This window comes from Macrotis lagotis, chromosome 7, assembly GCF_037893015.1.
Source record: "Macrotis lagotis isolate mMagLag1 chromosome 7, bilby.v1.9.chrom.fasta, whole genome shotgun sequence".
In the NCBI taxonomy this organism is placed as follows: domain Eukaryota; kingdom Metazoa; phylum Chordata; class Mammalia; order Peramelemorphia; family Peramelidae; genus Macrotis; species Macrotis lagotis.
This window is the reverse complement of record NC_133664.1, coordinates 111,202,449-111,217,054: the sequence shown is the minus strand read 5'-3', so window position 1 is coordinate 111,217,054 and position 14,606 is coordinate 111,202,449. Positions and strand designations below refer to the sequence as shown.

At 38.5% G+C, this 14,606-nt stretch overlaps 1 protein-coding gene across 5 annotated transcripts in view; it reads right to left on the bottom strand.

Annotated features, from left to right (window-relative positions):
* DGKI (diacylglycerol kinase iota) overlaps window positions 1-14,606 on the bottom strand; it is a 592,236-nt gene that overhangs the window by 566,542 nt on the left and 11,088 nt on the right. For 3 of the 5 annotated variants that reach the window (XM_074193597.1, XM_074193602.1, XM_074193598.1), the window contains exon 1: window positions 4,180-4,586. The exons of 1 other annotated variant lie outside the window; for it this stretch is intronic. In XM_074193597.1, coding sequence (XP_074049698.1) covers window positions 4,180-4,586 — 407 coding nt within the window. Of the gene's footprint in view, window positions 1-4,179; window positions 4,587-14,606 lie in introns of those variants that run through there. One more of the 5 variants, XM_074193601.1, reaches the window with a different exon arrangement.

Sequence of the window (14,606 nt, the reverse complement as noted above, 5' to 3'; positions counted from 1 at the left end):
TATGGAAGGAATACAGGTGCCCAAAGGTGTTGGAGTCAATGTGATCTGTAAGGAGATAAAAGGTCATGGAGAACTGCATTTGGAACAGTTGGAAAGAGAAAAAAACAGTAAGTGGGCAGCTGTGTGCACACACAAAATCAATCTGTGTGTGTGTGTGTGTGTGTGTGTGTGTGTGTGTGTCTTCTTTTCTCCTCTCTTTCTCTTTCAATCTCTTTCTTTACCCTTTTTCTCACTCATTTCTCTCTCTCTCTCTCTCTCTCTCTCTCTCTCTCTCTCTCTCTCTCTCTCTCTCTCTCTCTCTCTCTCTCTCTCTCTGTTTCTCTCCCTCTCTCTTCTCTTGCTTTCTTTCTCTCTCCCTCTCTCTTCCTTTCTCCTGTCTTTCCCCATCTCTCAGTCTTTCTCACTCTCTTCCTCTTTCCTTTCTCCAGCTTTCTTGTCTCCCCCCCACACACACACACACACACACACGCACACACCATAGAACAGTCTTAAGATGAATCCCCTGAAAGCCGGTAGATTTCTGAGAATAACTTCTATTGTGTTGTTGTAAATGGAAGTCCAAATGGAAGGAAAAAAATAGTTTCCTGCACATGACATAGTTCTTTGCATGTATGTATCTGTTGCAGTACCATAATTTGTAAAGGGAGAAAAAAGGTAATAATTTTAAGAGAAAAGTACTGGCTCACTAACACTGCCTTATAAAAACCCTCAGCTCAGCTGTCTACAAAGCCTGCTTGCTGTAGGGGAACTGGAATTGAAAGAAAGGAAAATTCCTCATGGAAAAATGGTTCCCCCAAAAAACCTCAAGAAAGATGAGATAATGAGGGGAAATCTGGGATAAAAAAGAGTTTATTTTCCTTAACAAAGTCAAAGTCAAGCAAAATGAATAATCTGCCTCCAGAAATGGCTATTTAAAGGCTTTTGAAAAGGGCTCTGGTCTCTAAAAAGACAGGAGTCACTGCATGCCCACCCACTCCTCATTTATTTTTAAACCCTGGCTTATATGTTCCTTAGCAACAGAAATAGATGATGAGACCCCCCCACACACACACCTCCCCCAAAACATAGCCCCCTTCCCTCACTCCATCAAGTGCCATTTCATAAGAAGCTCCTGTTCTTCAAAAAGAGACCAGGAAAGCAATACAGCAGGTAAGTCACTCATACTTTAAATCCTCTGCAGGTATAAGTTAATTAACTTACTTAAAAATGGAAGACTAAGATTACATTCGAATAAATTGACCTCTCTGTAAGGCAGGGTAACTTGAAACTCAAGCCTGAATCCATATCAATATCCTGGAACAATTTTTACTGATACTGTGAAAAGCCTTAAATTTGATGTCAAAAGATTCTGGTTCAAATCCCAGTTTCACCACTTAAACATTATGTCCTTAAGTAAATGTCTTCTCTCAGTTTCCTCATTTTTAAAAGGAAGGAAATGGACAGGTTGTTGTGGAAGATTCCTTTACGTTCATACCTCATCTGTGATACTGGGATATTGTCTCTCTCTTCACCTAATCTCCAGCCCCATAAAGATATAATACACATGCGCGCACGTGCACACACACACACACACACACACACACACACACACAGAGTTCATGAACCACTCCAAGTTGGATTCATATTGTGGGCTCTTTCTGACCCTGCTTTCTCAGGGAAAAAAGTAGATAAAATGCTGTATTTGGAGTCAGGAAGTTGAGCCTTGGGTTCAAAGCTTATCTCAGACATTTACTAGCTGTGTGACCCTATATAAGTTACTTAAACTTTCTAGGTCTCAATTTGCTCATCTATAGAATGAATGGGGTGGACTCAATAACCTCTAAAGCCTTTTGCAGCTGTAAATCTATAATCCTATAGTCATGTGATCCTATGACCTCACATCTTTCCCCGGGTGCTATCAGAGATGAGGTAAAGAGGTAAAAAGTTCCTCCTAGGCTAGCAGACTACAAACTTCAGGCCATCTGTAAACATGCTCAGAGCTCAGGCCAGCTGTTCTTGACTGATATAGATGGCTGTCCGAAAGGCAATCTTTCTAAGTTTCCTGGAGCAAGAATAATTTGTAGGGGGGGTTTTGCCTTTATTCTCTTGCTTCCTCACTTTCTACCTGTCTTCTGACCCTGTTTTGTGGGCATGAGATCAAAGGTCATGATGCTAAAATGAATAAGGAAATCTTATTCTCAGAAACACTCCAGAAAATTAACAAATAAAGATTTAAAGGGAAATTAAGTTTAAAGAGCAGTCAACTCACTAAATGGAATCCCAAAACCCATTGTTATACATTCATATAAAAATGATGTAGGCACCAACTGGCACTGCATATCTTCTCCAATATATTCTCATAAACAAAAAAACCTGACCAGACAGAGTATCCCTGAGGGATATGATCTGCTTTCCCTTGCAAATGTTAGCCTTAGACCTACACAGAGAGGAGATGATACAAATAACAAGGTTGGATTCTTCCATGCCAGGAGGTGCTTTGGACTATGGAAAAAAAAAAGACCCACCAGAATTGCTTCCCACAAATTAACTTTTGATCATTACAGGATTGCACAGCAGCTGCAGCTTCTCAAGGTCTAACCAAGAAGTAGCATCCTCTGTGTCCTAACATGCCTCCCTTGAGCTATCACTCCTCATCACTCCCACCCCCTCCTACTCTATTTTTAGAAATCCAAAATATAAAGATTGAAATCTGATTGGTCCTGATCTAAGTGAGTAACTGAAAAAGCAACTCAGGTGGGAAATTCCCTCAGCCTACTGGGAACAAAAATGCAATACAGGAATTCTGTAATGCAACTACTTCACCAGCAATTTTGCAATAGTGAAAAAGTTAAAATCACATTACCTGTACTCAATAAATAACTCCAACAAACAAATGTAAATCTGGGGGACACCAGGCAGACACAATATCTGTAGGGATCCTAAGTGAATCACCTCTCAACCCCCCCCCCCCACAAACACACACTCAAACCCACACACCTTTGTCATCTGCCTTTGCTTACATAACAGAACACGGGTTAACAGGCTTGATACTCTATATGGTTTTCTGGAAGGGAATATGCAAGTTTAAAAAAAAAGAAACTTGCTTTTTTTTCCAGACCCTTTCTCAAGTAATAATAATATTAAACCTCAAAAAGAAATAGATGATACTAATCTATAGCCCCCACATTATCCGAATCCTTGATCTATCAAAAAATAAATCACTACTTCCTCTATTTGAGCTTCCCAAACCAGACCATATCTTGACCCTATCTGTATAATGCTGATTTTTGCTTTTTTTTTTTAGTGTGATGCATTCTGATGAATTTCCCTTCCACACCATTCTGCCTAGAGTAGCTGCCAGCACCTACCACCTTTGCCTTCCTCTAATCTCCTCCCCTAGCCCCAAATATTTAGTTCGAGGAAGTGATTATGATTGTGTTGTCTTTAACATACTGGGTCTCATCAGTATGATACCAACAGTAAACTGTACGACCCACACCACACCGTTGCACAGAAGACAGGAAGCCAACATAGATCATGATACTAAGGATCTGTCACTAGTTAGACATAGTTCATATACATATATATATATATATATATATGCCCATATATGGTATGTGTATGCACATGTATGGAGTATGTATTCATACATGCATTTGTTCTCTATGTGTGTATATTTGCTAGTTGCAGGGCTTATGACCCATAATATCTCCTTCCTTTTAAGCATAAAGCTAATTCTCTTCTACCTGTCGGAGTGATCTCAGTTCTTAAGTTAGTGCCAAGGTGCCATCTAGAGAAATCTGGGGGATTGGAGGAGTGGTGTCTAAGAGAGGCAATGACTGATGGGCAACTTTAGGGACGACTTTCAGGTTCCCTGGATTTCCCACTACTCCCCCTCTCTGAATTAAAGGACCAAAGGGAGCCTTTCTTGTCTCCAGTCTGGTATCAGAGGCTCAGTCCAAAGACAGGGTGGGAAAGGAACAGGCTCCGATTCCAGATCCAAAGCTGTGCGGAGGGTAGAGGCTCCCGGAGGGGGGGGTGGGGGTAGGGGGAAGTAGGATGGGAAGAGAAGGGAAGGAAGCTGGGCAGGTGTCTCCAACTTCCCCACCTCCGTTTTGGAGGAAGGAGAATGGAGAGGGTTCGAGGAGCACCTCGGAGAGGCTTGGGGGTGACTGGCTCTGCTGGGCTTCTGTCTCCTACCTGTAAGAGACCTGCTTCCGGAAAGTTAAGTTTCTCAGCTTCTCCTCCAGAGCCTCGTCCTTCTCCTTCTGGCCCGGGGCCTGAGGCTCTTCCAGGGCGGCTGCAGCCGCCGCCACCGCCGCCGCCGCTCCAGCCCCTGCGCTCCGCGGCTCCGCCACACCGCCCTCGGCTCCGCGGCAGAAGCTCCCGCCGCCGCCGCTTCCGCCGCTGCTGCTGCCGGCAGCCCCCTTCTCCTCCCCGCTGCCCGAGCTGGTGTTCATGTCGGCGGCCCCAGGAACCAGGGACCGAGCCGAGGCGGAGCGGCCGCGAGGCGCGGGGCCGGGGCCGGGCGGCGGGGACTGCGGGAGACTGGGCAGGTCAGCGCGCCGCTGGCTGGGGCAGCAAATGGCAGCCCCTTCCCGCAGCATCCATCCGCGGCTGCACCGCACCGGGGCATTGTGGGAAACTCCGTGCCTCCACTCCCCCTCCCCAGCCAATCAGGGGCCGCCTCCTCGGCCCTCCCCGACACCCCCTCCCTACGGACCTCTCCCCCCGCCACACACACACACACACACACACACACACACACACACACACACACCCGCCCCAAGCCCACTTGTCTTTTCCCCTAGGGTAGAAAAAGAACCTAGCAGGTAAACAGAAACCCTGCCCTGTGAGGGGTCGGTGGAACTAAGGAAAAGGGAACAGGGAGGGGAGGACCCGCGAAGGGAACATCAGGGGGACTGAGAAACGGGGAATCCTAGACCCTTAGAATTGTAGAGCTGGGTCTTAGAGATCAACTATTTAACCCCTTCATTTTACAATTTAGGAGATCTAGTTCCCAAAGGGGAGCTTTCTCCAAGTTCTCAAATCTAATTAGCAGCCGGCCCTTGACAAAAAATCAAATCCCCCCGACTCCTAGTCCAGGGCTCTGTCTGCTAAGATGGTCAGTGCCGATCCATCTGGAGCAAGTGATAAAGCTCTTTCTGTTGTGAGAGATTTGTAGGGAGTAAGATCTGGAAAGATTTTGGAAGGGAATTCGTACTTTTCCTCGCTCCTCCCTGATTAACACTAGGGGAATTTGGCAGAGTTCTGGTTTTCTCCATAGCTCCATTTTAAAGCATCTCTACTTGTCAGAGATGCTATTATGTCTTCACACCTGTTTGTTTGGTTGTATACATAGGATAGGTTAAACCACACATCCTCCAACAGAGCAGAAGAAAAAGAAAATCCAGGGAAGGAAGAAGATTATCAGATGCAAAGTGAAATCTGACTAAGATACAGTACTAGAAGGCAAAGGTGGGGACTTTAACCCAAGAGAATTCTGAGATTGAATTCAATCAGACTAATTTCAGAAAGAAATCTGAAAAATTTAATCAGAGCTCACCACTTATCTCAATCCCTATCCTCTTTTTTACAATAAAAAAATTAAATGCAAATTGCTTATACTATGAAAGGATCTATGTGCAGTGATTTAAGGGATCTTCCATCTCAAAAAGCATTGCTGCAGACAAACATGAAGAACATATGGATCAAGGAATATTAAATATCCATCAAATAGGGTAAAGTTCGGAATGGCAGTCATTGATTGCTAGCCTCACTGGAGATGAGAGAAAGCAGAAAAGGTTTGAGAATCATACTCTCTCTTTTAAAAATTGTATATTTATTACTTTACCCCTGAGACCTTTTACAAAGTAAGTACCTATCTAGCATGGTGGAAGGCATTTTTGATAGGAAAATATAGGCATTAAAAAAGTACTTCTCAATTCACCCTTCGGTCTGCCTATTGTATATTGTACCTTCACACAGTTGACTATCTCAACTATCCCTGGTCCTGACTGGAGAAAATCTGCTTTCTGACTTATGGAGTAACATTTAACACTCTTTTCAGAGGACAGAGGATTTCAGGATCTTGTAAAGCCAAGTACACCATTTTGAGGACTGGTTCAAGATTTGAGAGTTCTGGGTCAAATGAAAGGAGCTGCAATCAAATTGACCTGAGTTGAGAGGAAGGAAAGGAGTGGGGAAGATGAAAAGGCATAGTCCACAATGGCCTGATAAAGTGAAGGGTGGGAACTTTGAAAACCGCTTTGGGAGGTTTTCTAAGAGAGAATTAGGAAAAAATCAATCAGCAAGTATTTATTGACTATCTCAAATGAAATACTCAAATGGATATGATCTCATCCATGTAAGTACTCCTTACTATAATATAAACCACAACCCACCCATATCATACCTGCTCGTCCTGTGTGACTCTTGTCCATGTCTTTCTTTAAGAGAGTTCACCCGAAGTGCTGGAGGTGTTCCTCTTTTTTCTTTTCATTGTGAAAATACCAGCCAGTAGAATCTAAATTGTCACAACTATTCTGTCCTACCATTTGTTCACAGTTTTCTTTGATAGCATCTTTTACCTCAGTTCATATTTCTTTTAGTACCCATAGTGTGCATAAATATTCTCTATGTTTTTGGACATTTAGGAATTGGTATTAAAACAACTAACTCAATTAAATTGTCTTTTTTAAAAAAGGAGGCATTAAGCTAGACACTGGGAATAAAAAGACAAAAAGTTGACATTTATCAAATGTCGCTTACAAACAAGGCAGAGCAATGGAAGGAATTGGATCTCAAGGTTTATAGTCCTGGAACCAGAAAAGACCTTAAAGGTTATTTACTCCAGTCTCCTAGTTTTATAGATGAGGAAACTGAGGCCCTGACTAGGTAGCACAGGGGATTGAATTATGAACTTGGAGTCAGGAAGACCTGATTCCCAACCCTACCTCAGACACACACTCACTGAGTAACTCTGAGAAAGTGGCTTACCCTCACAGTGTCCTAGGCAACACTCTAATGAATGAATAAATGAAAATATATTTATTGAATGCTTACTATGTGCTAAGTATTGGGCATATAAATAGAAAAGGGAGATGACTCCTGATCTTAAAAAGTTAATATGTTTTTTAATCTTATCTTTGTTTTCAGTTCCAAATTCTCTCCCTTCCTTACTCATTGAGGAGGCAAGAAATATGATACCTATCATACATATGAAGCTATAAGAAATATATTTCTGCATTAGTCATATCCTAGAAGAAAGAATCAATCAACTATTATGTGATGGGCACTGTGCTAAACAATGAAGATATAAAGAGACAAAAGATAGTCTCCTCCTTCAAGTCGCTTATAATCTAATGGGAGAAACAACAAGCAAACAAATACAAACAAATCAAATTATGTATAGGATAAATGGGAAATAATTAACAGAGAGGCATTAAAAATTAAGCAAGACTTTGTGGACAAGACGGAATTTTAGTTGGGACTTAAAGCAAACTAGAGAGGTCAGTAGTCAGAGTAAAAGAGGGAGAACATTCCAGGCAAAAAATAATACCAAAGAAAGTACCCAAGAGGCATATCTTGTTTATGGAAGATGAAAAATAAAGAAAAAAATATGCTTGAATCTGCACTCTGAGGTCATCAATTCTCTTTCTGGAGATACAATTTTAAATCATGAGTACTTTGGCATTGTTATTAAATCTTTAACAGTTGATTGTTTTTACAATTTACTGTTATTGTCTAAATTATTCTCCTAGTTCTGCTCACTTCACTTTGTACAAGTTTATACAAGTCTTCCCAGATTTTTCTAAAACCATCCTTTTTTTATCATTTCTTATAGCTCAATAAATATTCCATTACATTCATATACCATAACTTGTTCACCCATTCCCCACTTGATGGACATCCCTGCAGTTTCTAATTCTTTGCTATCACAAGGAGTTGTGTTCCATATTTTTGTACATATGAAACCTATTTTAACCTCTTTGGTATGTTGAACTAGTACTAGTATTCCTAAATCAAAGGGTATGTATAGTTTCATAGTCCTTTGGGAATAGTTGCAAATTGTTTTCCAGAATAGTTGGAGAAGTTCACTACCCCACCAACAATGCATTAGTGTCCCTATTTTCCCACAGCCCATCAGACATTTGTCATTTTCCTTTTCTGTCATCTTAGCAAATCTGATGAGTTTGAAGTAGTAACTCAGCATTATTTTTATCTGAAATTCTCTAATGATTATGAATTAGAGCATTTTTATATGACTATTGGTAGCTTTGATCTCTTCTTCTGAAAAACTGCTTTTTTATATCCTTGAACCATTATCTTTTGGGGAATGGCAAGGAGCTAACATTCTACTAAGTTGCAGAGATGAAGTGTGTTGATGAAGTTGGTTTTCTTATCTGGATGTTCCCTATGCCAAAGAAATCACAGTCCCTATCCAGTAGCACTTACCAGTCAAGATAGTCAACTTAACTTTGCTATGTATATATTATATTTTATTTAAACATTATATACAATGTATAAATGTTAGTTGTTAAACTTTTTTCCCCAAGATCAAACAGATGAGCCAAGTCTTCTGACTTCAGTTATTTTGTTGTGTTTCAGTTGTGAAGAGATGATTATTCAATCTCTCACTCTTTAGGCTAGGCTTCAAGGATAACACAATGCAGGAAATTTCTTCATGACTCTAGTCCTTGTGATTTGGGTTTATGCCACCAAGTGATTTTTGGTTATGGCTTATGGCAACCATTTAGGTTTTTCCCAGGTTTGAATATAATGTTTTGCATGGTAATAAACTATATTTTAAAGGATTGTGTATTAAAATTACAGATCAACAGTATTAACTACTAATTCATTTTTAAATATTTATCTCAAACTCATATTGTGTCCACTTCCTCTTCCTGACTTCCTTTGTTCTATCAAAGACACCAGCTTTCTCTCTGGTGACAGAGGCTGGGACCTTGCTCTCAAATTGGACTTTTCTGTCTCCCTTTCACTCACTAAGGACTTTGGCTGCTCCTTCTGAAGTATCTCTAGGATCTGTCCCTTCTTTTTTATTCATACTGCTGTTGTCACCTTAAAGTAGATTCTATAATCTATAAAGCAAACTGATAACTGTTTCATTGCATAGGAGAAAGGGTAATGGGCTTGAAGGCAAGAAGGCCTACAAACAAGTATGTCCTCAGATACTTACTAGTTGTGTGACCCTGGGCAAGGCATTTAACCCTGATTGCCTCACATCGGATCATTTCTAGTCATCCTTATTCATATCTAACCACTGGACCCAGATGGCTCTAGAGGAGAAAGTGAGGCTGATGACTCAACACAGCTCCCCTCACTCAAATCCAATTCACTTGCATGTCATGGCATCACCTCCTTGATGACATGATCTGCTTCAAGAATAAAAGACAAATATCATCATTGTGTGCTACACATTGTGCTAGAGATGAGATTACAGAGACAATTAAATTGTACCTGTAATTTAATAGTTTCATAAATGTTTAGTGGTAGTCTGCTCTCAAGGAGAGTATCCTGTTGGAGGAAAGCAATTATAGATAGATAGATAGATAGATAGATAGATAGATAGATAGATAGATAGATAGATATTAATTTCCAGGAGAGAAAGATTCAGGTCTAAAAAAAGCATGAAGGACCATTTTTTATAGAATAGTTTCCCAAGGGCATGAGAAGAGGCTAGAGAAACATGGGATAGAGACACTGACAGGGCTGGACATGAAGGAACAAGGAGTGGTTCTTTGGGGAAAGTATAACAGGCAGAAAGATTCAAAATCACAGGTATTCTAAATGAGTCATGGGGTAGTAAATTATTGTTCTCAGTTTGAAAGGTAATGTGATTATTAATTGTTAAGGAAAGTAGGGTAGGAGGAAAGAATGTAAAAAGTTACATTCACAAAGTTACAAAGTCAATATCTGGTTCCTGGTTTTATCTGCTTGATGGGCTGGCAGACCTGGGGTCAGGTTGTTTATAAAGGAATAAAGAATATTCACAATTCTTACCCTCAGCCAGATTAAAACTGCCCCAGGATTCATGCCAGTGTTGAATAGACTATTTCTCCGAGGTAAGGAAGTGTCTTTCTTCTGGGATTGGTGGCTAATATTGAATTGAATGGACAGACATATTCCAAGCCCTCATTCTACTTGTTAGTCAAGTGAAAGATCTAGGTTAATTATAGAAGATTTAAGTCATATTGAAAATACTCACTCTTAGCCTAATCAGGTCATATAAATGCAAGCTATTATTACTAGAGACCTCCCAGTCAAATGGAGGATATGGATGACAGCTTCATAAAGCAATTTACAAAACTGACAAAGAAGCAAACCTTCTTGGGATTGGAGCTTCAGCAGTATGATTATAACAGTATTAATAGCAATATCACATTTATATAATTTTTAATAATTATAAAGCACTTTACATTTGCTATTGTATTTGATCTAAACAAAGAATCTATAGTTATTTTTATTATGTACCTTTTATGAGTGAGAAAATTGGCTATAGGACATTGGAGCTTAATGCTTTGGGATTTTAAAAAGTTTTACTGTAGATGTCTTCAGAAGTCTTCAATTATCTTTTCCTTCACTACTAGTAGGATCCACCTTTGGCTTCCTACTTACAATTCTACCCACCTCAAAAAAGCTTCCCCATTATGGGCTTTGAAACCTAGATCCAATGTAATTCAATTAAAAAATATTCAGGTACCTGCTGTGTGCTAATCTGGGGCAGATTTTATTGTTCAATCATTTGCAGTCATGTTTAATTCTTTGTTTTTTAGGTTTTTGCAAGGCAAATGGGGTTAAGTGGCTTGCCCAAGGCCACACAGCTAGGCCATTATTAAGTGTCTGAGACCAGATTTGAACCCAGGTACTCCTGACTCCAAGGCCGGTGCTTTATCCACTATACCACCTAGCCGCCCCTGCCACCTAACCGCCCCATATTTGATTCTTCATTACCCCATTTGAGGTTTTCTGAGCAAAGATACTAGAGTAATTTTCCTCCTCCAGCTTATTTTACAGATGGAGAAACTAAGACAAACAGAATAAACTGACTTGCCAGGGATCACACAGCATCTGAAATCAGATTTGAACTCATCAAGATGAGTCTTCCTGTCTTAAGGTCTGAACTGTAAACCAAAGGAGAATATGATAAATGAAGAAAGATACTGAGGGTTATAACTATAACATTTAGTTTAACAATTTGATTCAACAAATATTTATTAAGTGCTTACTATGTGGGCAGCATTATACTAGACACTAGGACAAAAACAAATACAAAAATAGTCCAAATCATCAAGAATAATATGTTTTTTCTCAATGAGTAGGGGAGAGTAGAGAAGGGGTATATTGATAAATCATATATTAAAAACATCAGAAGTTAGAAAGTGTTAATATTTGGGAACAAAGGATGCCTTGTAAGTAGTCATTAAACAATAACAGCAACATCTGCCACTACTACTGTTTCTATTAGTAATAATAGCATTTATATAGCTCTTTAAAGTACTCAAATACAAATATATTTGTTTTACAAATTTTTATATTTATTTTACAAATATAGTTTCATTTTAACTCTTACAGGAAATTAGAGCAAGTTAAGAGAGCACTTTTGAGACATGTAGAAAACCACTTATACAAAGATAGTGGCAGGAGATGAAATGTCATATACCAAAATTAGTTGGCAGGTCAGTTTTTAAGCTATATAGATATAAATATTTTTATTAAAGTTAAATATTGAACATCAGTATGACTAATTAATATACTTGGTAACAACTTAAATCAATTAATTTAAACAAATAAGGTTTTCATTCACACCAAGAACCTATCAGGATTGTTTGTTCAAGTATTCAAATTTCCTTTTAATTGGTCACAATGTTTACTCCATTCTGCTAGTGCTGTTTGTTGCTTCATGTTATTTCATAAAAGGTCCTTTCAGATTTCTTCCTATTTTTCACTCTTGTCAATTTTATTGACAGCAGAGTCCTCCATTATATTAACATATCACAATTTAGTCATTTCCCCTATTTGTGAGTATTTAGGTGGCTTCTAATTTTTTGCAATTATATATAATGTTACTATGAACAATTCTAAACAAATAGTTTCTTTTCTTGTCACTTTTGGTGCCACTTTCAGGAAATATTTCCAACAACGTAATTATTGGGTCAAAGAGTATGATTATTTTCATGACTTTTATTTATATGTACTTCCAGGTTGCTTTATAAATTTTATTTAAATATATATATATATTCAAGTTGATTACAAGCCAGTTTGACTAGCAAAGGAAAGGAAGTTGAGATCTTGCTAAAGGAGCTTAAATACTAAGCACAGGTGTTTGTATTTTTCTTCCAGACCACAGTTTTAATAAAATATTTCTTTGCTGCCTCTTTCCTGTAGTTTTATGGCCTGTCACATACTGCTGATATGAGCTGCTTTTCTAAAGGGACTATGTTTTTTCTTTCCCTTTGGAACATCCAAATACTTCAACTGAAGTATTCTCAAGAGAGTTAGACTTTTTATTCCCTCTGAACATTATTTTTTTTTAGCAGAACAAAAAGTTTTCCCAGATATGTGTGGTTCCTTGACACCAGTTCTCAGAGAAGTTACAATTGAAGGTCTAGTTAAAAGCAGAATACAAGAAGAGTCCTAAAGAAAAAAAAAGGTAGTCGAATGAATAACAGAATCTTTGGAGTTCTAGTGATTTGAAATGACATGGTGTTGTCTACTGGTCTGGTGAAATGTATTTGAGGAAAGATATTGTAGCTGTCTTAGGTGATTTTCTGTTTGAGAGCCTATATCCAGTATCAAGATATCTTTTGGTACAAGGACTGTGTGAAATTAGAAAGAAGAGGAAATTACAAAGGTAAAAGATAATCTCCTTGAGAACAAGGCTGGTCTTTTTTGTTTCCATATTCCCTCCTTAGGTCATACAGCAGACAATAAATCTATCTTCTTTCCACTTTTCTTTCTTCTTTTTGTCTTTTCCTTTTAACTTCTCTCCATTTCCCTTTGCTTTTCTTTATGATTTGTGTGAATGATGAATGACATAATAGATAAAAGAGTAGGTCTGTATAATATCCATAGGAAAATGATAAAAACTTTTGCAAATAATTATCCAAGTTTCAGACAGATAAGAAAAAAAGTAAAGTGGAATGGACAGAACCCTGGAAAATTTTAGCATTCATTTGTAAAATGGAGATAAAAATAATAAGCTACTTATTTCAGAAGAATATTGTAAGGACAAAATTAGGTAACATGTAGTTAAAAAAAACTATGTAACACTATTTAAGTGTTAGCTATCTTTAGGAACGTGATACAATAGAACCATCAGACAGAAAGAGGTAAACCATGAGTCAGCTGAGGTCAGTGTCCTAAGGCCCAAGGGATGAGAGGGTTTTGAGAATGAAATCATACTTGACCCTTTTGGGGCCACAACTAGAATGACAAAACAGAGTTAGAAAAAGTCTGCTATATTCACTGTTAAAAGTTCACTGGAAAGGCAAAAATGAAGCTAGTTTCTGAAAAAAAGGGTTAGATAGGGTTTCTTTTGGTAGCATATGTCTGATGAGTTATGAAAAGAAATGAGGATGGTAGACAGTGACATCTTCAAACCATCTTCAGTCTGCCTTAGAAATTACACCTTCTGGTAAACTTCTAACATTGTTTATAAAAGGCCTTTTCTCATTCTCATTTGCCATTCTAATCGAAATCCTGAAAATGGTCAAGCATGACCTCATCCTTAAAACCCTCCCATCCCTTAGGTCTTAAGACACTGACCTCAGCTGAGGTGCAAATAAGAAAGTCTGTCTTACCATCACCTGATGTCACTGTCTGATATAAAATATGGAACCAACTGGACCAAGAATGGGACCAACCCAATATAATCATTCCTATGTTCACAGTGATTCTGAGTCCCAGTTTTGTGATACTTTGATGTGTTTTCCTTTTATTTCAGCAGATATTAATTATAATGTTCCTCCAAACTGTTGATAACTAAAACAAACTAAAGTAATTCCCTCAAATTAAAAAAAAAATACCATATAGACAGGGGGGGAGTTTTTTGAGAAATCAAAAGAAAATGCTGTAAGTCTATGACATTTGAGGTTCATCCTTTTGGTAATATGGGGAGGAATTTAACTATGTATGTGTTATATGATTATACAATAGGTTATTTTTTTAAGACCCTGTTATAATCTAGGTCTTTAAATGAAATGATTGAAGTCAATATTTATTCCTTTGTAAGGAAAAAAGTAAAAGGTAATTTTAGAAGTTTCCATACCTCAGAGATCGCCTAGTCCACTATTGCCCACACATCTGCATTTGACAAAACATAAATTTTAGGCCAAGAGAAGGGAAATTACTTGACCAACATAATGCAACTAATTAATGATAGACCTGGAATTATAACCCAGATCTATGAGCATTGTTCCCTGAATCCTTACCCTATACCAAACTACATGTTGAGTTCCAATATTAAAAAGATACCTCAAAAATTACATCACACAAACACTTCTTATAGTCTACACTGTGCAAGGTGCTTAGGAACATACAGACCAAAACAAACCAAATATCCTCTGTCTTTAAGGAGCTTATATTCTACAAGGAGAAACAGCAAA